This window comes from Cynocephalus volans, chromosome 7 (genome assembly GCF_027409185.1).
Source record: "Cynocephalus volans isolate mCynVol1 chromosome 7, mCynVol1.pri, whole genome shotgun sequence".
In the NCBI taxonomy this organism is placed as follows: Eukaryota; Metazoa; Chordata; class Mammalia; order Dermoptera; family Cynocephalidae; genus Cynocephalus; species Cynocephalus volans.
In genome coordinates, this window is record NC_084466.1 from 51,775,222 (window position 1) to 51,798,588 (window position 23,367).

Here is a 23,367-nt window from a genome sequence, read left to right on the forward strand (position 1 = left end):
TAGGTTTTAAAGGACACATTAAGTAAGAGTGCTTGGTCAGTCATGCATTTATAATATTAGTGGTATGGTTAATAATATACACTTTTTAAAATCGAGGTATGATTTACATACAGTGTAATGCACCTGTTTTAAGGATGCAATCTAATGAATTTTGACAGATGTATACAATTATGTATATACTACAGTCATGATATGAAACATTTCCGTCATCCCAAAAGGTTCCCTCTGTGCCCCTTTGTAGTCAATTCTCTTTACCCATACTGGCTCTTGACAGACATTTATCAGCTTTTGAACTATAGTTCATTTTCCAAAATTTCATATAAATGGGATCACACAGTATGTTGCTTTTTTGTGTAGCTCATTGGTAATACTACAGTTGGTTTATCTATAAAACAGTTTGGGTTGTTTCCAGTTTTTGGCTTTCTGAGTAAAGCTGCTCTGAACATTTGGGTACAATTCTTTTTGTGGACATATGTTTTTATTTTTTGGGGGGGGTCGTATGGTAAGTGTAAGTTTAATTTTATAAGAAACTGACATTGTTTCCCCTAATGAATGATAATTTTGAAATCTATTTATGTGTTTATTAGCCATTGTTTCCTTCTTTGAAATATCTGTTACTAGATATAGGAATATTTAAGTAATCTGTTTCTTAAGTGAGCCTTGGTAGTTTGTTTTTCAAGGAATTTTTTTGTTTCATCTATATTGTTGAATTTATGGACATAAAGTCGTTTGTGATATTTTCTCATCCTTTTAATGTAGGATCTGTATTGATGCCCCCATTTCCAATCTTGATTTGATAATTTGTGTTTTCTGTTTTTTTCTCCATGATTAAAATGGCTAGAAGTTTGTCAATTTTATTGATCTTTTCAAAGAATCAGCTTTGTTTTCACTAATTTTCTTTACAGTTATTTTGTTTTCATTTATTTGCTTATCTTTATTTTCTTTTGTTTTATCTGTTCTTTTTCAGGTTTCTTAAGGTAGAAGCTTAAGTCACTGGTTTGAGATCTTTGTTTGCTAATATAAGAATTTTATGCTATAAATTTTTCTCTGAGAGGTGCTTTAGCTGCATCCCACAAATTTGGTATGTTGTGTCTTCATTTCCATCCAGTGAAGAATATTTTCTAATTTATTGTTGATTTCTTCTTTGACCCATAGGTTCTTTAGGTATTTGTTATTTAATTTTTAAATATTTGGGAATTTTCCTGATATCTTTCTGTGTCTGCTTTGTAATTTAATTCCCTGGTGGTAACAGACCAACTTTTGTGTGATTTCAGTCCTTTCCAGTTTTTGAAGTCTTGTTTTATGATCCAGAATATCTATCTTGGTGAATGTTCCATGCGTATTTTGCTTTTGTTGGAGTTTGTCTGTAGAAAGTAAATAGGTCAGGATGGTTGATAGTGTTGTTCACATCTTCTGTATCCTTGTTGACTTTCTGTCTGCTTGTTCTAACAATTATTGAGAGAGGTGTTGAAGTCTCCAACTATAATTTTGGATTTTACTTATTTCTCCTTGCAGTTCTACCAGTTTTTTCTTCATGTATTTTGAAGCTGTGCTATTAATTGCATATTCATTTGTGTTTGTGACCTTTTTATCATTATGGAATGACCTTTTTTATTCCCAGTAATATTCATTAGTTTTTAGTCCTTGGAAATTTATTGGATTTATCTACTCGACTTCCTCTTTGAAGAACAAAGATTTCTTGGCTTCTGTGACACCAAATTTTCTCTGTTTCATACCCCTCTAACCTTTCCTTTTCCATCTCTATTGTGTAATTTTTTCCTTTGCCTGTTTTAAATTATTGTTTTTCAGGTTTCTTTCCTAAAGCTATTGCTCTTCTCCTCTGTATATAGAGCTTTATTTGGGTGATCACCTCTGAAGGTTGCAACTACCATCTGTGTCGCTGTCTCAGACCTTTTCCTCCGATTGAGACATATCTTCATATGGACGTCCATATCTTCATATGGACATCCCATCTATACTAGAAATTCTACGTGCCCCAAGTTAAGTCCCTTACTTTCCTCCTAGACTTGTTTCTATTCCTATATTCTTTTAGAAGGTAGCTTCACCCTTCCAGTGTTTCTTTCTGATTCTTTCTTGAATATATCTCCTTTTCTTAATTGCTTCTGTCAGATTACTAGTCCCCTCATTTTCTCTCGTCTGGACTAACAGCCCTAAAAAGCTAGCTTCCAGCAAAGCAGTCAGTGACCTATCTAAACTGCATATCTTATCATGTTTTAGCTTAACTGAAACTGCTTAGTTGCACCTAAGCTCCTTAACATGGCATATAAGGCCTCCATGGTAGGACCCTGTGTCTGTAACTTGATATTCATCTCTCAGTCAACATGCATGGACATTCCAAGGATTAGAAAGATATTATATAAATTGCTGGAGAATTTACTTAGGAAATGTAAAAACATAACTAGGGAATTGGGACTGCTGATTAGAAGGTGTTTTTAAGTTATAGTAAGAACTATGAAATTGTTAGCTATGTGCTAAATAGTATTCCAAATGTTAGCTATATAAACACATTTAATCTTCATAACAAGCCTCCGAGTAAGCACTGTTCTTATTTCCATTTTTGAAGATGGGAAACAAGCAAGAAAGAGCTTAAGTAACTTGTTTAAAGTCATATGGGGAAGCCAGGAAATTTGGCAGGCCGGCCCCACAAAACACAATCTTTATCAAGAGCGTTATACTGCCATTTAAGTACTATCCCTTTCTCCACTGAGACTGTCAAGTGTAAATCTAGAAGTACTCATATACTTCATTATTTTCTGCTTTTCCCTTGAAGCCATCTATATCAGACTCCTGACTTTTAAATTGACAGTGAAAAATTGTATCATAGCTATTGACCTTAATCCTGAGAAAATTATTATAATTGTAAAGACATACTGTAAGAAGTCTTCTGTAATAAGTAAATGAGCTATTTTGAATTTTCAGGTAAACAAAACTGAAAAAAGCGTATCTCAAAAGAATAGTGATGTGTTTGACTGAGAGATGTCAACAGGTAAAGGACATGAGATGTTTTAAATCACAAAGTACAGAGAAAAGCTTTTCTGTGTGGAAAGTACTTCACAGATTTAGCAACAACTGCAACCTGTTCCCAAATACGGGTACAGGCTTTCCTGGTTCCCCTCAAAGTTCCCCTTGGGAATGGGGGCTTAGAGCCACTGCAGATATTACCTGGTCTGGGGGTGGGTTCTAATGAGTGCTTTGAGAAACTTTCATCTCCCTGTTCTCTTGCCTCCTAATTCTCTTTGGGCTTTCTGACTCACTTGGTATAACTAACTATTACCTACAACTTCAGCACATTCCTGAGTATTTTCTGTGAGACTGGTTCACACAAATATGAGTTCCCAGATATATGTGGCCTAACGTGACTGGTCTTTGTCTAACTGTAGACTGACTATTCCTGAACCTACTAGATGTGATGTGTCTTGTGATACGTATGTTAAATAAGATATCATTTATACTAAAGAAAATAAAATGATTTTAACAATCTGAATTTGTGCCTAACTTGCAAGTCAGGTAGCAGAACATTAATTATTGACTTTAGAAATGAGCACTGTGCAAGAGAGGGTTAAAAAAAAAAAAAGAGCAAATCTAGAAGAATTAAACCTAGAAGTATTATTTAAAATAATTTTATCTTATTGTCCTAGTAGTATGTAAGGCTTTCTGTACTATAATTTAAGTTCGTTTTGCATTTTAATTAACTTTTTATATTTTCTTTGGTGAGCTAAAATAAATAAAAAAGTGTAATATTCTCCTCCACCCCCATTTTTACTATAAAACTATATGTTCAAAATAAACTCTTTTTTGTGTGTGAAATAGAAATACCAGCATGGACTGGGGCAACTGAATATATGTAGTAGGATACATCAAAACAAGTTCTATAAAATTTAAACTATTCACTAAGTCAGGTGGGCTTTTCTTAGCCTATTAATGAATTAATTAGGACTTCCTGTATTCAGATTTTCAGTAGTGATACTTAAGTACTCTCTTAGAATCTTTAAATATTTATGGGATGGTTTAGAGAGCTACTACTCAAATCAGTAGAAACTTGGGAATAAGATCAAGAGCTCTCAGAGTTGAATATACTAACATATAGTAGGATATGCAGACTTGTTTATTCATTCTTTGGCCCACCCATTTATTAAGCATTTATTGAGTGCCTCCTACTGTTATAGGAATACGAAGATGGACAATAATGTCTCTGCCCTCTGGGAACAGTAGGGAAATTGATGTGTACACTATCAGTATTTGTGTGGTGTGATAGGGGCTAGAACAGTATATAGGGTTCAGTGGAAGTAGTAAGGCTAACTTGATCTTTGGGAAAACTTGATAGTGAAGGTTATTTTTCAGCTGAGTTTTGAGGGACAAGTTGGAGTTCAGGCTGGCAGGAGTTGTTATAATTTTTTACTCTGTAATAATTTTACTTCTGGGATATCAATGGAATGGATTCCCAGTGGAAGCATGTCAGGTTAGCAAGAAGAAAGCAGTTGTTGATGTCTTCAGATGATTTTTGTGTATAGGTAATATTGGTATATGCCTTTTAAAAATAACTTGTAATATTTACAGAACTAATTTATGTTTCAAGTATATAGTATTAATATTTGAATATGTGTAATTAGAATTGTAATTTGAGTAGATGAGGGTAGATATAACTTTGGGGTTTCTTGAATATTAAATTAGTGATTTTGAGCTTCTTCTCTTTGAATAGTTATTTTTCTTACTACCTTACGTCATGGTATTAAATTTAACCAAGAAATTTTAAATAAGAAATTCATGCTTGTTTTATTGTAGGGGACTGCTCTGTGAGTTATCAGCATTGGGAAGAGTCTGGGTTTTCTTATTGAATATATAAAAAGCATAACACTTGGCATTCTCCCTGATATGTCGTGTTAATTATTCCTTATTTAAAATATGTCAAGAAGGATTTAGCAAGGCAGGAAACAATGGCAGGTATCCCAATCCCGGAAGATAGGGAGCTAATCATTAATTTACTCACTGAACAGATATTAACAGAACATCCATACTAAGTTCCAGGGATGGTTTAGCGACTAAAATAACAACCCTATTCAGGAAACATATATTCACAGACAGTTTCAGGATAGTATGCATACTATGCAATGGCAGGCACCTGTCTGTGAGCATCAAACCCAGTCTTGCGGAGTCAGGAAAGGCTTCTACATAAGCTGTAGTCCAAACTGAGAACTGGAGATGTAGTTGAAACTAGCCAGGTAAAGGAGATGGGATATGAGTTGTGGATAGGTTCTAGATACGAGGAACAGCATGTGCATGTTTAGGGGACTCTAGATTATTTCTTAACATCTAGATCATACAGTGTAGGGGGTGGAGTGGTGAAGAGCTTATCTAGGAGCTGGCTTGGTTTGTTAGAGTGTGGTCCTGATAACACCAGGGTCCAGGGTGTGATCCCTGTACTGGCCAGTCCTCCCCCCGCCCCCCCCCAAAAAAGATTATCTGGAGAGGAAGTAAGGTTCAGATGGGCCTTTGAAGTGTGGTAAGATATTTGAATGTCATCCTCTGAGCAATGGGAAACTATTCAAAGGATTTAAGTACAGAAGTGAGGGACATGATTGGATTTGCATTTTCAGTAAGATCAAAGTGGTGTCTGTACAAGGAACTTCTCCGAGTAGTAGGGGTAGAGGGGCAGCGAAGACACAGAGGCAAATTGGGAGGCTATAGCAGTTATCCAAGTGGCCTGAGCTAGGGTAGTGGCAAGTAGGGACAGAGAGAAGATGACTTAAGATGGTACAGTCCACATGGTTTGATTTATGTCTTTATTCATTTTCATCAAGATTATCACAATTCAAATCACCTTTCAGCTGACCTGAGTCAGCATCAAAAGTCATAATCAGTTCATATCATCAGTAAGCACCCCTTTGCTTCTCTCTCCATTCAGGTCCATTTGCTCTCCTAATCTGACACTATCTCTCAACTCCTGCAGGCTTCCCAAACCCTCCTACTTTGCCCTTTGGAACTCAAAAGTCTGTCATCTTTCAAAGTTCTCCTTCCTTCTTGCTCTAATTGAAACCTGGATGTTCTTTGAGGCTTTATTTTCCTGGTGGCTTCTTCCTTCAAAAGCTTCTAGCTCTTTTGAAGCACAAACCATCAGAGTATACATCCTGTTGTATTCCTCCTTGTTAGTCTCAGCTGCAGGTTTTCTAGTCCCACCCACTGATTCACTGAAGGCATTAGGAATCGAGTTATTTTTTCTTTTCCACCACTCCTTCTGCTACCATTCTGTATCCATCTTCTAGGGGTTCTTAACCTGGGGTCCATGGACCACCAAGGAGTCTGTGGTAAAATTCCTGTTGTCTTTGAAAAGAGATTAAACCTTTATTTTCAGTAACCTTTAAGTGAAATTATGAGTATAGGGAAAAATCAAAAAACTATCAGCATACCAAAAAAAACCAATCCACAGTAGTATTTGACCTACTCAAATAGGTAGGTCACCTACAGAAATTATATGTATTTTCAAAGCACATTGCAGTTATTGAAGATATTTCAAAATGTGGTTTATATTTCACATTATGTTGAAATTAGACTTGTTACCCCTCATTATTTAATGCATTAAAGAACATCTATTACTATATTAAAATTTATTTTCTGGTATTTCGATAACCCATTTTACTTGAAATAGTTTTCTTTGTAATTGTATATATTTTCTTTTAGGTATTTAAAAGTATTCTATGAGGAGCTCTATATTAATCATCTATTGCTATGTAACTAATTTTCCTGAAACTTAGTGGCTTAAAACAATTGAATAAACACTTAATATTTCATAGGTTCTTAGGTCAGAAATTTGGAAACAGCTTAGTAGGATGGCTCTAGTTTGAGCTGTTTCATGAGAGTGTAATGAAGACATTGGCTCAGGCCGCAATCTGAAGCCTTGATGGGACTGGGGTAGGCAAATTGGTGCTGATTGTTGGTCTGAGGCCTAAGTTCTTCCCTTTGCAGGCATCTCTACAGGCTACTCCATGATGTGGCAGCTGGCTGTGGAATAAATATTGCATGTTGTAACTTATTTCTAAGCAAATTAAAGAAATTTTAAGAACATAATTATGTTTCTCATTTAATAAAATACTATGTAAAACCTATATGTGAACAAAATATAAGTAGATGATTAAGTAACTTTTCTGTGGGGGCAGGAATTTTTCTTTTCAAAGAAGCCTCTGTGCAAATAACTTTTTATAAATTTCACTAAAATACAAATTAAGAGCTGAAAAGCCCATTTGTAACATTAAAGAATATTGAAGTCAGAATACAGTAGTTGATGGGATAGTAGCGATTGTTACTGGGTGATCAGGCCGTGGCCTAAGACTGCTGTGGTTAGCTTATCATACCTGAAACAACCAATGGCCAGTTCTTCTCCCCAGGATATATCTTTATAAAGGTGGAGTCACTAGCATTTAGTAAAGACCGTGAACAGGCAGGCATACTGCTTAGCTGCTAACACGTACTCTCTTGTAATTCTCATATCAGCCTTACAGGCCTTTTCCAAAGCCTGTCTTGAGGTTCTTTCTCCACTCCAGAATTAACCATTCATTCCTCTCTGTTGCTAACTCACTTGGCTTGTGATTTTCTTGGGGGTTCTTAGGATATTTTACCTTAAGTTATAATTAGTTCTTTATCATGTATTTTTTCCCTTAAGTGGTAAACATCTGCAGGGATGGCACCATATTTTATATATTTTCTCATCCAGTGCTTTATTTATTCATACCTTTAACAAGTAGTAATTGACTTCTAGCTAACTGCCAAGTACTGTGCTGTAGGCTGAATATATATCACTGACTATAATAGTTATCTGTTGGTGTGTAACAAGTTACCCCAAAACTTAGTGACTTAAAACAGCAAACATTTGTTATCTTATATAGCTTCTGTGGGTCAGGAATTTGGTAGATGCTTAGCTGGGTGGTTCTGGCTGGGGTCTCTCATGAGTTTACTGTGAAGATGTTGGCTGGAGCTACAGTCATCTGAAGGCGTGACTGGGACTTTCAAGATGGCTCATTTGCAATGGCCATTGGCAAGAGACCGGTTTATCTTTTGGTGGGAGGCCTCAAGTTCTTTGTTATGTAGTCCTTCCCTTAGGTATTTGTGGGGAATATAGAATAATTTAGTCAGGCTCCCTCGGCTCAGGTCTAGCTGGGGGGTCAAGCAGCACATTTCTTATAAACAAGATGTGTGGGTGGAGTTAGTGTACATGTGCACCCATGTATATTTTTAGTTAATTGCTATTGTGTGTTCTTCAGTTTGTGAAGCAGAGCTGAGGGGCAAAGCTCACATCTAAACATAGAGTGTGTTTACTCTGCTGGCAGCTGCTCAGTTTCAGTTTTTCTTTGGACTTTGCCAGTAGCAGTTGAGTTTTGGAGTTTCTCTGTGGACTGCTTGGCTCATAGTGTTGTGTGTGCTGAATAAAGACTATTCCTTCTTCAGCCAAGGCTCCAAGGACATTTTTGCCGGTTACCTAGCTCGTAGACCTGCAAGTGAAGGGTTTGTGAATGTGCTTGAGTTCTTTGTGAGCTCCAGGCCCTAGCTGTAGCTCAACAATATTCTTTTTTTTTTTTTTTTTTTTTGGCGGCTGACTAGTACAGGGATTGAACCCTGGACCTTGCACCACACTCCAACCAACTGAGCTAATTGGCCTGCTCTGCCTTAGATATTCTTGACTGTTCTCATGATCTGGCAGCTGGCATACCCCAGAGTGAGTGAGTGATTCAAGAGGGGGCAAGACAAAAGCTGTAATGTCTTTTATGACCTAGTCTTAGAAATCACACTCCATAATTTCCACAGCATCTTATTGGTTATACAAGTCAGAGGATTATTGGAGCCATCTTAGAGAATGGGTACTACAGTGACAAAGACAGGTGATGGTTTGTGTAACATGCCACTTATATTTTAGTGGAAAGAAACAGAGTCAACAATCACAAAATAGATAAAATAATTACAGATTTTCATAAGTCATTTGGAGGGGCATACGAAGAGAATATACTGTGTGCTGTGTGCATTTGTTACTTTCGATACAGTGATCAGGGAAGTCATTTCAGGTTTTTTAACACAAAGCTGAAAGCTGAGTATTAGTTTTATTTCCTGCTAATGCATCTCTCTGATAGGTACTGTCAAGAAAGGTTTAAATAGCTTGGTTATGGTAACACAGCAAGCAAGTGGCTGTGCAGGATTCAGAGGTCAGACTCTGGAGCTATGCTTTTAATCAGCAGGTTGGAAGGTTAGTAATAAAACTAATTAAAAAGCCAAGCTATTTTAGTTGTTAGATTTTTGTGTCCTCTTAAATATAAGATTGCATGAAAATTGATAGAAAATAAAATATATTTTATTTATAGTAAATAAATATATTTAATATATTATATTTCAAGTATACATTTAGATAGAATTGATTCTATAATTAGAAGGAACTTTTGTTTGCTTAATAACTCCTAGATTGTGTGAAATTTCTACTCCCTTCTGGGTACTAAGGAAGTACGTTTATGATCATACATAGTTTTTTAGACTTGTGATATTGTAAGGTGACTAATAATTATAATATCTTCCTTTTCTTTTAAATTAAAAATAAATGATCTGTTGGTATTTAAAGTATAAGAGTAAAAACCCCAAAGTTTTCACTATTACGATGTTATACTAAGCTAAAAATTCAGATATTTTCAGAGGCTGTTTCTTTGTTTAATTAATTTTATTTAAACTGTCATTACTGATTATCAGTGAGATTATTCAGTATGAGATAATACTCAGTAGGGTGCTCATTTAACTTCCCCTGAAGGTAAGTGATATTAATTTATAAAACTTAGTACACCCCAGACACAATCAAAGCTGTATTAATTATGTGTGGCGCACCTCCAAATAACATCATAATAGAATTCCCTCAGTCTTGTGTATGTTTAACCAATTCTTGAACAAAGGGGAATTCTTTGTGTACTTCACCTGCCTGGGCTGTATTTCTAGCTCAACTTTCAGAGAAAAATTTCATGGAAAGTTATGAATTTTTTGTATGAAAATGAAAAGTGTACACGTTGTAAAACCCACAAACTACCCTCATTCAATTTGTCAGATACAACCAACTTACAGTGGTGGGGATTTCTATCGTATTTTTATGTACAAAAGTATTCTTAAAGTTTGCTTGTGTGTTGCATTGTGGCTTGCTTTCAGCAAATTGTATGTGCAATTCCATGAAAGATGAATTAGGAGTGATTTTTCTATTTGTGAGTGGAATCATAGTAGCATCTCCTTAAAAAATGAAACTTTAGAACATTTAAAATAATTTGTTAGTACTGCTTATTTTGCACCTAGCTTTGTAATAGTGCCCAGAATTTTTACAACTTTCCTGGAGTGCTCAGTGGAGTATCACATAACTGGGAATGCTTTTACTTTAAACCTGAGGTATTCAACAGATTGAATTTACTGTTCTGGTACAGGAGGATTGTATTTATTTTCCTCCTATGGCTCTTTCCTATTTCGTTCTTCATCCTTTCTAATCAGGGAAAATAAACAAAAGCATTATATTGAAAGTATCAAACAGTGATTGATCCTTATATGTCTCGTATTGCTATTTGGACATTGGTAAATTTAGAAGCTACAAGAGGGATATGCTAATTTTTCCTCTCTTTCCTTTAACTAAGTATGCTTGTGGTAGTGTGCAAATTTGTTTTTTCCACTTGGGTAAAATCCAACCTTTTCCCAGAGTTTAGATGCTAAGCATATGGGGGAGGTTTTATAATTCTGTTTTATTATTATTATTATTGTTATTTTTGCAAATTATATTATTTGATATATAGTTATAAAAACATAATGGGTTGATTTTTTTTCCTTTTTGCTATTTTATAAGCTGAATAATATGAAATTTATATGTATAAAAGTGTTTTGGAGCTTGTCCTTTATTATTTAGACATGTAGTTTCCTCATTGTAAGGATTAAACCAATGCATTCAACCTGATGCTGCATTTTGGGCTCTTAGCCTAGTGCCTGACATATAGAAAGGGCTCAGTAAATATTTGCCATTGTTATTTTAATGACTTTTGAAATTCTTATTTTAAAAAGTTTTGTTTTTTGGTAAAAACTAAAATTTTATAATGTGTTCTGTCACTGATAGAACCATTAGGTTATGCATTTACAAATTAGCCTGTGAAGTGCTTAAGCTTACTATTCCCATTTATTGACATGTTTACATTTATAATATTGATGTTGTGTTAATGATGTTTTGCTTAATTTTACTTCATTATAAGTTTGGCATATTAATTAAGTTATGCTTTTTTTGTATGTGTGTGTGAGTCAGGATAGTTTCTGCACTCAGGAACTGGTATAACCTGTGCAGAAGTGATCCCAGTCCCATTTTGAAAACAATTTTTTGGGTGTCTCCCTGTTTTTTAAAACAAATTTCAAGAATTAGTGTACAGGGCTGGCTGGTTAGCTCAGTCGGTTAGAGCACAGCCTTATAACCCCAAGACCATGGGTTTGGTTCCCTATACCGACCAGCCACCAAAAAAAAAAAAAAAAAAAAAGAAAGAAAAAAAAATTAGGGTACAGATATACTTAGGGAGAGTAACTTCTGGACATATATTCATATGGAGACAATTTTATGTTTCTGGCTTATTCTAAAGCAGGGAATGTTTATGTTGGTGAATTAGATGCACTCTTCTTTGCTTTTAAATACAATCTACATACCTCTTGCTACATTTTCTATATGGCTATATAATTACCTGTTTAAGCGCTTGTCTCTTCCACTTGATTGTTATTTAAGAAAGTCCTAGGAAGCTCATTTTAACGTCTAATAGAGTAAACTCTCTGTTGTTGTTCATTTCTTTTTGTAGATCTAGTATTCCATTTAGTATCATTTTTCTCCAGCCTGAAAAACTTCTTTAATATTTTTTGTAGTACAAGTCTGCTGGAGACAGATTCTCTAAGTTTTTGTCTATCTGAATGTGTCTTTATTTTGCTTTTACTTATGAAGGATATGTTCATTGGATATAGAATCCCAGCATAAGAGTACTTTCAGCACTTTAAAGATGTCTTTCCATTGTCTTTTGCCACCATTGTTTTTGGTGAGAAATTGGCTGTCATATTGTTTCATTTTTTTCTCTTATGTATAATATGCACTTTTATGGTTTGCCCTGTATTTTTAATTTTCAGCAGTCTGACTATGATGTTCTGAGGTGTATGGATTTTTTGTGTGTGTGTATGTGTGCCTTTTTTGGGGGTTTTGCCAAGCTTCTTGGATCTGTAAGTGAAGACATATGAAAAGAGTTCAAGAAGTTCATGGAAAAATAGAATTAAAAGATAATATGAATCTTTCCATGAACTTATCGAAGATCTCTCCTGTGTGTGTGTAAATTCTGGAAACTTCACAGTCATTATCCCCTGAATATTTCTGGACTATTCTTACCTTCTTTTCTGCACCCCAATTACACTTGCGTTACAACATTTGGTATTGTATCACAGATCTTGGTTTCTCTGTTCTTTTTCTCTTTGTGGTTCAGTTTGAGCACTTACTATTGATCTTTGTTTAGGTTCACTGATTCTTCCCTCAGCTATGTCAAGATTACTAAGTTCATCTAATGAAATCTTTATTTCTGATATATTCATTTCTAATCAATCTTTTTTAATTTCCTTACTTTCTCTGACTCTGCTGATGAAATTCCTTATTTCTCATGTGTGGTGTCCACTCTTTTCATTATATCCTTTAGCATTTTTATTATTCTTATTATTTTAAACTGCCTATCTGGTAATTCCAACATCTGAGCCATCTTTAGGTCTGCTTCTTTTGACTATGCATCACATTTTCTTGCCCCTTTGTGTGTCTAGCAATATTTGATTGTATAGGGTACATTTTATTTAGGTACAGTGGAAACTGAAGTAAGTCATATTTCTCCAAAGAAAGAGCATGCTCCTCTTCTTTCAGGCTGCTTGAGTAGGGGCTCAGTCAATTTGATCTCTAATTGAGCTGGGTCTGGCCTTTGTTGCTGCTTTAGTTTGATTCATAGCTTCACATGTTTGGAGGGCTTGGGATCTGAGCATTAATGAGAATCTGGCAATCTATTTTTTAACTTTACAACTGAGCTACTAGCTTTTAAAACTGTAGGCTTTCTTTCTGCTTTAATGTGCTGATGCCCATTTTAAAAGTTAATGTAGAGTTCTCTTTTTGTTTTTGGTTCCACTTCTGGCACTTTGTTTCTTCAGGAAATCTCTCTCTGACCTAGTATCCTGCCCCAGCCTCTAGACAGCAGCTGTCATGTACTCTTTGATAGCCCGGAATGTGTCATGGGGATTTCTCTCAGGTATTTTGTCTAGTCCACAGCCTTCGGGGGGCAGGCGTTTGCACTTGGGAGAGGCCTGTCATGCCTTAGGGGTGATCTCAGTCAACTTTCCTCCTCTGGTCCAATGTAGTTAGTGAAGACTTGAGGAAACGTGCTGGTAGGTGGGTGCAGATTGATGGCTGGGCTTCATGATGGGGCCTCCTTGGAATTCTAATCCCTTATGCCAGCACCCATGCAGCTATCAACAGTTCGTTAAAAATTTGACTGGTTTTTCTTTACCCTTGTTTAACTTATTCTTCTTTCCAACTGTTTGTCAGGGATAAGAGCAGCTTGTCACTTCCCCATATTTAATTCTTATAGGTTTCTTTGTGTTTTTAGCTATCTTTACATCTCATTATTTGAAGAATACTATAAGTATTATGGTGAAAACAGTAGCTTGGTAATATATACAGCAATGGTGAACAATTCACAGAATTATTGATTATACTTTTTAAAGTATACTTCAGAAGTATACTTTAAGGAGTACAATCAGTAATACCTAGTTTAAGACTTTTTGTCTTTTTGGTTGTTGAAAAATTATATGAGTCTTGAAACATGAGTCTGGGTTGTTTGTGAGGAATAGAACTTGTGAAACTCAAACAATTTTGAATGGAGGAATAATTAGCTTTGTGAACTAATATCTATGTATTTTCAGATATTAGCAAACTTCGATGATTTAGCTGTAGAAGAAATTTCATTACAACAAAAATCTAGCTTTACTTCCTAAGGCTTTAACCACCCTGCTCTGTAGATGTTCAAGAAGTTCAAATACAGAACAGCTTGACCAAAGAGAAATGTATTGTTTATCAGGCCAAGCTATATAAGTAGAATTCAATTTTTAAAATTCCTAAATCATATGGCTCTAGGGGATAGTATGCATTATGAAAAGGGCACTGGATAAAGGGGCCAAGAGGGGGCGGGGGGCAGGGAACTGAGTACTAGCTTGGTGCCACCAACAAATTAGCTAAATTACTTTTGTAATACTGCTTAATTTGCTAATCTATAAAGCATAGTCATCGATCACTTGAATCTCAAATCTATAATTGTATGATTTTAAGATTAGAAGGAATCTTCTGAGGTTGTCTGATTTCTATTCTGTCTTTAGTTAGGATGATTACTGAAAAACTTTCACCATTTTTTATATTTATTATTATTCTTAATTTTAAAGATTTTATGCTGAATGCCTTTTGACAAAATCACAGTTATGATGTGACTGGCCCTGTTTGTTTGTCCATTTTTGGCATTAGATCAATGTTGGGAAAGGAAAAACTTAAATGTGTGCTATTTTATCTTTCTTTATAGCTGGACAAATTTGCCAGCATAAGAATTCCAGGGACCAAGAAAGACCGACCTCCACTTCCCAACCTGAAAACTACATTTGCAAGCAATGATTGCTCATCAGCATCTTTCGATATGATGGAAAACATTCCGAAGCCACTATCAGAGAATGAACTCTTAGAACTTTTTGAAAAGATGATGGTGAGAATTTTGACTCTTTATAAAATGTTTGAGGAAGAATCCTTAGCTTTTGCTCATGTTAATGGAACTAAGCATATTTGGAACTCATGTTCCATAGGGTGATATCTGATGTCATTTAAGATAGCACTTTTGCTATAGAGGTTTTTTGGATTACTAAAATAAGAATCTGAAGAAAAACATTATACCAGTTTTTAGTTTTATACAGATTATATAAAAATACTCTAAAGTATCAAGTGGTATATTTTTGTCTTGAGTAGATTATTAAGTGGTCTGTCTGCGTTCAGTTGATTTTAGAATGATGGTCACAGTGCTCTGCTGTTTGCATTGATAAGTGTTCTCATTTTTTTGACCTTACTTGTTTTGTTCCTTTCTTAGTTCTTCGGATAACCATGTTCTTTGTGGTCCTGCAACAGTTATGTCTACTGACTTGAACTCATTTGTTTTACAGTGGGCCTTTTCTGGTAGAGACACATGGTGTTGTTTGAGGCCTTCTTCAGTTGATTCTAAATAACGGTGATTCTCTGACTAACATAGTCCGCCTCTTAGGCTGGCTGAACTAATTTTACTAATAATCCATATATGTTAAGTATATTTACCGTTTACCACAAATTGATGCTAATTTCATCTAAATAGATTTATTTACATATATAGTTCCAACCCCCAAGTTGCTTATCTTCTAGGATTCAAAGCAAACATTTGAAAAATTAAATGAGTAAGAAATGCCAGAAGGTAATATTTAATAATTAAGTTCTTTTTAAGTTCAGAGTAGGAAGAAATTATTTTAATTTTCCAGATACCTATTTAGCTTCAGGGGAAATAAAAATGGATATTATAGTGGTTTAGGGAAATTTAGTAGAGAGGGTGAACTAGAGCCAGGTCTTAAGTCAGGATAGTATTTGGATAAGCAGAGGGAAGGACGTTCTCTGGAGATGGAGGAAATAGCAGTGAACAAAGACGTAGAGGTAGGGAAGAAGTAGCTCAGGGAGGATCAATGAGAGTTTGCAAGAAATAGATTGGAATGATAACTTGGGGAAGATTATGAGAGGATTTTGTATGTCATTCAGAAGAGTTGTGTATTATTTCTGAGACATGATTTATTTTGTATATATCTATTCTTTCACCTGTTGGTTTTGACAGCCTTATTAAATTTTAGGAAAATTATTGCATTCATCTATTTAAAGTATAAGATGTGCATGAAATTTGGGAAATGTTAGTAGCTGGTCTCTTCATTGTTCAGCTGGAATCAACATTGTACTTGCCATTATACTTCCTCCTTTTCTATTCATCATAAATATTTGTATTCAGTGTTACATATGAAGCTTCACAAAACACCAGAAAGAAAGAATGCCTATTTGTGTCTTCATCGGGTTTTTAGTAACTGTCAGTAATTCCTAGCTTTTCATCACTGAATATTTTATTAGTATTTTTTTGCATGAACCCCAGGCTTGAGAAACTTATCTATTATTACAGCTCTTGATGAATTGCTAATTTTCGTTTAAGTTAACACACATTTATAACTCTTTATTCACTCTTTAGGCACCATGAGTTGTTATAATCTCAGCCAAGAACAAAGAAAACTTAACCTTTTTTTGCTAGCTTGTGCCTCTGTTAATGAGGCTTGTGTGTCGGTATCTCTCTTCAGTACTACCCTTGAGGACTCAAGATGATAAAGTGCCCTTTCCTCCCTTTCATCCGTGCACCATAAGTGGAACCACTCACGTAAATTAACCATGAGATTCTGGAATGCTACTTTTATGGTTCACTTGTGTCTACTTTGTTTAAATTTTTAAAAAAAATTTTTTTTTTTATCATAATTGCAGGTGCCATGTGAGTAAGTAGCCAGTTGCTGTTAAACATTTGTGGATGCCACGTTCTATTACCACAAGCAGTTAAAAGTGCAACTACCTAGAAAGTACTGAATATAGTTTATACTTTAATAGTATGTGCTGGGCAGATGACAGCATTTTTGAAGTGTTTACAAAATACTTTTTCAATAACTGGGCCGGATCATTTGTTAAACCTTAAACAATTCTCCTGTTGGCAGCAGATCTTTTGTAATCAAACCCTCACTTTACTTAGCAGAAGTAAAATGAAATGAGTTAGTCACAAATAATATCTTTTTAAAAAATAGGGAACAGTTTCTTTCCTTCCCTTACTGATTACTTGAGTTTATCACAACATTCTGTAGGAAAACCTGCTGTTGATTCTGAAGCTGAAAGGTCTCTGAAGCTCAGAAGAGTTTTTTCCTTCTTTAGATGTGAATTAGTGATATTTTTCAGGCTTTTCAGGGCATCACATTTTTTGACAAACGTAAAGCTGTTTCTATGTTTGTGGAGAATGCTAGGTTAAACTGGTTTGATTTTTGGCTTGTATATATCTGTAACATTTTTATTAATAAAAATTCTCTTAAGAAAGCAACGTTCAATAATCAGCCACGTTAACCTTTGGCATTTGTGCCTACATAAGGTTTATATGTTTAAAATTTGTATCTAGATTCTTCATTTTGGCATTATACGATTTTAAAAATAATTACTGTTCTTATCTACCATTATCAAATATATTTAATGATTTTTTACGTGAAGTAAAAACTTTGTTTTGAAGAACATGTTTTCCTCTTCAAGACATTCCTTTGAAAGACTGCTGACTTGATTACTTAATGAATGCGAAGTACAGTGTCATACTTAAACATTTGTACTCATTTTTCTTTTACTTAGGGAGTTGATTTACTTGTTCTCTGGATAACAGTCTAGTTTCCTTGTGCTTTCTTAAAGTAGTGATGAATTTTTAGTTATTCTTCTTAAGGGCTTTTTTCCTGTTTGTCTTTTGGTGAATGGCAAATTTTTCGCTGAAAGCCCAATTTTCAGCTGAAAGCCCATCTTGGTTTCTCTGTGGATCTCAGATATGTGGAATAGTTGTGTTCATCATTGTACATACAACTTTGATCAGTCTCAGTGATTTCTCTTGAACTCATTGTAGATATATGTAAGTGGTTTTTTGAATGAAGTGAACATGACAGGCACAAGCTGGAAGTGACTTGTTTATTCCAGCTGTTGCGACGTTAAAGCAAGCAGTCCTCTCAACTTATTTTTCCCTGATCCTGGATAAAATCCTAGGCAGGTCTCAGAGCTTTCCTGTTGCTTTCAAATAATTAAAACCTAACTTAATATAAATAACTTAATTTTCATCCAGAGAAAGTTTTTCCTTTTCCCCCTTTCAAGCTTGATCCATTTCTAGTCTCCAATAGGGACCATTGTTGGGAGTGTGGTTGGCCTCTTCCTTCTTTCTTCCACCTTACTTTTCTGTTCTTCCCTATTCAAGACTGAATCTGTCTTTTTCAGGATTAAATTGGAGGTGGGAGGAGGAGGAATAAGCATTTGCTGACTTGGGATATTTATAACCTGCCATTGGTGCCCTAGGATATCATATGAGGGGACTTCAAAAGTTCATGGACAGATTTGAGTTATCTTTTAATTCTATTTTCTGTGAACCTTTTGAAGTTTCCTCATTTTACTTTCTCATTGAAAACAGGTATTCCTAATGTAAACAAATTATCATGGATTTGGTGGTTTAAAACAACACAAATGTACTGTAGTTCTGTAGGTTAGAAATCCAGATTAGCTTGACTGATTTTGTAGGTTTCACAAAGCTGAAAGCAGTGTCAGCTGGCTGAGCTCTTTTAGGAGGCTTTGGGAAGAATTTCTTCAATACCTTCAGGTTATTGGCAAAATCCAGTTCCTTGCAGTTGTAGGACTGAGGCCCCCATTTCCTTACAGGCTATCAGATTGGGGTCTCCCTTAGCTTCTAGAGGTTTCTGCAATCCATCATGTGTGTCCCTACAACTCAGGTGCAACAATCCATCTCATGCTTAGCATTTCTCTAACTTCTCCCTATGCTGAATCACTCTTGTCTCCATTCAGAGAAAGTTCCTGCTTTTAAGGGCTTGTGTGATAATTTCCCTATTTTAAGGTTTCCTTGTTTAAAGTTTGTCACCTTAATTACTCTGTAAAGTCCCTTTTGCCATGTAATACAACATATTTGCAGGATTCAGGGATTAGGGTGGTAGGCATCTGTTGGGGGGGTTGGTATTCTGCCTACCACAGGTTGGAAAATTACAAGGGCTGATTCTTTGCTCCTGTGCTATTTTTATGGCTCCTCCCACCCCCAATCTCACCATGTCACTGGTGATGCCTCCTTTGTCTGGCCATCTGTCCCTGTCTTTCATGAGTCCATTCCTCTGCTAGGGTTACTCTTGGATGGCTCAGGCCTGCATCTTCCCTGGGATCCACATCCTGTCCACAGGAAGCTAATGTGACTTTTATTTTGTTCCCTCCAGAGCCCGTCTTCTACAAAGAGTAGTTTACTCTGGCTGTTTCTACCAATAGCTTTTAATTTTTGCTGTTGTTCTGTTTCATATGTTTATTCCTCTAACTGTAAATGGCTTTTTAATCACTGGATCCTATTTGCAGCATGTGACACTGCTGACCATTCCCTCTTGTTTGTATTTCTATTTTTGCTTTGAGTACCGTGATACCTCTTTCTTTCCCTTTCCTGATTTTCTTCCTTTCTTGCCAGTTTTTTCCAGTTTACTTTCCATGTCACTTATTCTGTCCTTTTATTATCTCTGAGTGTTTCCTTTGGCCCATCTGTCTTTATACATTTTAGTTTTCTATGGACTCCTCCTGGGGGATTGGAGCCCTTCCGTGTTGTGGAATATCCCCTATATTCTAATACCTTGCTATGTCTTCTATAGAAGAGCAGTTACAATCCAGTTATCTGAAAGATGCTAACAACTCATCATATTCCTTTTTAAACAAAAAACCCTCCTGATCCTTTTTTAATTCCCTGTATCAGAAACCCACACAAAATTCTGGGATTCATACTCGATCCCATTAAGGCTTTGGTCATAGGCACTTACTTCTCTGTGCTTATTAGCATCTGCTTTAGTTCAAGCTTTTATTACCTCTTACCTGGGCTATTGCAGTGGCTTCCTTTATTTGTACCTCCGTGCCTACTAGGGAACTCTTATTTTTACTTTAAATTTTAGTGACCCCATCCACCAAAAAAAAAAAAAAAAAACAATTTTAGCCCAAACATTACTCTTCTTTAATATCTCTCCCAGACTTAGGCACTCTATAAACCTGCCTCTCAGAGCTGCTTATGTAGGAGTCCTTTATGGAATTATCCATTTATTTATTTTATTTATATATTAAAGTAAATATATATATATATATATTTGGTTTCTTTCTTTTCTTTTTTTTTTTTTGAGGCTGGTTATGAAGATCCTAACCCGTGACTTAGTGTTATAAGGCTGTGCTGTAACCAGCTGAGCTAATTTTTGTATTTTGCCTATCTGTCTCTGCATTAGATCAAATCCATGTGGTATCATACTATTGGTTTATCATCCCAAGCAAATGTCTGTTGAATTAAATGCAACTTCTTTACTTTTAAAATTTCTAAGATATTTCTCTTCACCTTACATCCTATGTTTAGTTGGAGATTAACTTTAATTGCTAGTCTGCCCAATAGGACAAAAACATTAAAATAATGAATGGAAGAGAGATTTCGTACATTCATACTTTTTCTCATTTTCTCACTTTTACTATCTGTTGAGAGAACAAAAGCTATGAAAGCAAGTTCATGTATTAGGATGCTGTTATTAGCAGGCATTAAATGAGTGCCAATGATATTAAAATCATTCTGTCAAAGATTATTTTGATTTCTGGACTTGCTGTCCAGAATTGTTGTAAGTGTAGAAAAAATGTTGTCATAAAATTGCAGAGAGTACTTAAATATGAGTAATGATGCTCTAATCTTTTCCTGGAAAGATGTTTATCAAGCTTTATCATAACGTAGGAGAAAGCACATTTATAAAATGCCACCATCATCTCTCTCTTTTTTTTTTTCCTGACTGGTAAGGTGATTGCAGCCCTCGGCAAGGTGTTGCCTGCACCACGCTTAGCCAGTGAGCACACCGGCCATCCTTATCTAGGATCCGAACCCGCGGCCTCGGCACTACCAGCGCTGCGCTCTCCTGAGTGAGCCAAGGGGCCAGCCCCCACCATCATCTCTCAAGCCTGTGTTTGAAGTGTCACCTACTATCTCATACGTGTATTGGCTTTTTAGAGGAAACATAGGGTAGATAATACTAAAGGCATTCACATTTGATTTTGAAACAATTTTCAGTGTATAATATGAAGTGTTTTTGTTTAGTGGTGTTTTCCTAATTATAGAGTATTTCAGGCATACAAAAAAGTATAGAGCATAATATAACAAACACCACCACAGATATCATTGAAATCCTTTGTGTAGTCCTTCCAGTTACATTGTTTCCTTTCTTTCTTTCTTCCTGGAGGTGAACAATACCCTGAATATAATAGCTTTCATTCCTATACATTAAAAAAACTTTTTTTCTGTATAATAATTGCAAATGTGCAGGAAAAAAACCCTTTTTTCCTCTGAACTATTTGATGGTAAGTTGATAACTCAGTGCCCCATAATCTTCTAATACTTCATTGTATGTTTAATACAAATGAGCACATCCTCCTCTGTAACCACAGTGCAGACACCAAAATCAGAAAGTTAATACTAATCAATTTCTACCAACTAATCCTCAGACCCTGTTCAAGTTTTAGAATCTAATTCGGAATTATGTGTTGCACTCAGTTGTCTTGCTTTTAAAATCTCCTCTAGTCTGAAGTAGTTCCTGTCTTTTCTGTATTTTATGAATTTGAAGATTACAGGATGGTTAATTTGTAGAATGTCCCTAAGTTTTCGTTGGTATTAAAAGACTTTTTTAAGCTTTACAAGTAAACAAATATAAACAGGATACCTCATACTTTAAAGGACTTATTTTTTTCTGACTATAAGTGTAATTGAATATCTTTTCACATGTCTATTGACCCTTTGGTCTACTTTTCTGTGAATTTTCTGTTTATATCTTTTGCCCATTTTGTTGTTTGGGTTTTTGTCTTTATAGTATTGATTTGTAGAACTTGTATCCTGAATTATACTCATGTGTTCATTTTATATATGTTGCACATATCTTGTCCCAGTCCGAGTGTTGTCTTTTTACTTTTATGGGGAGGAGCAGGGGTGTTGATATACAGAAATTCATTGTGGTCAGATTTATCAATCTTTTTGTGGTTTGTGCTTTTTCTGTATTATTGAAGAAATCCTTCTTAATCCTGACATCATAAATCTATTCTCCTATATTTACCTCTAAAATTATTAGAATTATATATCTCTATGTCTGATGTGAGATATGGATCCATTTTTTTTCCTACATGGATAACTAGTTTTTCCAGCAGCATTTATTGAATAGTTTGTTCTTTTCAATCATTTGTAATGCCTCCAGTGTTAAAGATCAAGCTTTTGCACATACGTGTCTTTGTTTCTGAGGTTTGATTTTTGTCCGTTAGTTGATTTGTCTAGCTTTGCAGTCATATCTGTTGTTTTACTTACTATTGCTGTATAATAAGCCTTGATATCTAAGATCCCATGCTCCTATTCAAAAATCACCTTGGCTATTCTTGGCCCATGGTTTTTTTATGTTCATTTTAGAATCAATTAAATTCCATTATAAACCTTGTTGGGATCTTGACTGGAATCACAATGACTTTACTGATTTAAAAAAAAATTTTTTTTTTTTTAGGCAAAATGGATACCTTTGTGATACTAAGTTTTCCTATCTATATATTGTACAAGGGTACTTAAAAAAGTTTGTGGAAAGATTTGTATTATCTTTTAATTCTATTTTTCCACGAACTTTTTGAAGTACCTTCATGTATATATTTATATCTCAAGGTATTTATTAAAATTTTCTCTGTTCCCAAACAGTAAAAAATTGTAACTTACTTTCTAAAGGTCTCGCATGTCTTTTATTCCTATTAAATTTATTCCTGGGTTTATTGCTAATATGTAAGTATTATCTTTTAAAAAATTAATGTTTTTATTAAGAATATTGTTAATTTTTTAAAATTGATTTGTGGTATCCCGTAACTTTACTAAATTCTCATTAGTTTCTATTATTTGTAGATTCTCTTATTTTCTATGTATACAATCCGAATATCTGTGAATGATAACTTTTGTTTTTCCATTCTTATTCCATTTAATTTCTTTTCTTTTATTGTAGATTAGGTCTGTACTATAAGAAAGGTCTTCTTGACTGTTTGAATGTTTGTTTTTCAGATCTGAAATTTTACTCCAAACATAATTAAAAACAACCTGAATTAGGATAGCTAAAAACTGCCAGGAGATTTTTCTTGAAAATCTCTCTGTGTACCCAACCAATACCTGCCTTACTTACCAAAAAATTATTCTACTCTCAAAATGAAGATCAAACTAGCAGTTCCATGATGCCTTTTCTGATAACCCCAGAAAACAGCATTAATATCTTCTTTTTCTCTGTTCCTAAAGTATTTAGTAAAGGCTTCCCCCCCCCCCCATTTCATTTACTTCAGGTTGGCTAGTCTCTCTACTAGTCTGACCTTTCTATAGGGTAGATGCTTGACCCTGCTAATTTTTTATCCTTTAAGCTGAATTTATCTTCCATTACTGATTAAATGAG

At 35.0% G+C, this 23,367-nt stretch overlaps 1 protein-coding gene across 4 annotated transcripts in view; it reads left to right on the forward strand.

Moving 5' to 3' along the window:
- Positions 1–23,367, forward strand: part of DIAPH3 (diaphanous related formin 3) — a 493,080-nt gene that overhangs the window by 33,837 nt on the left and 435,876 nt on the right. For 3 of the 4 annotated variants that reach the window (XM_063102549.1, XM_063102550.1, XM_063102551.1), the window contains one exon: positions 14,625–14,801. The exons of the other annotated variant lie outside the window; for it this stretch is intronic. In XM_063102549.1, coding sequence (XP_062958619.1) covers positions 14,625–14,801 — 177 coding nt within the window. The remainder of the gene's footprint in view (positions 1–14,624; positions 14,802–23,367) is intronic. 4 annotated transcript variants of the gene reach the window in all.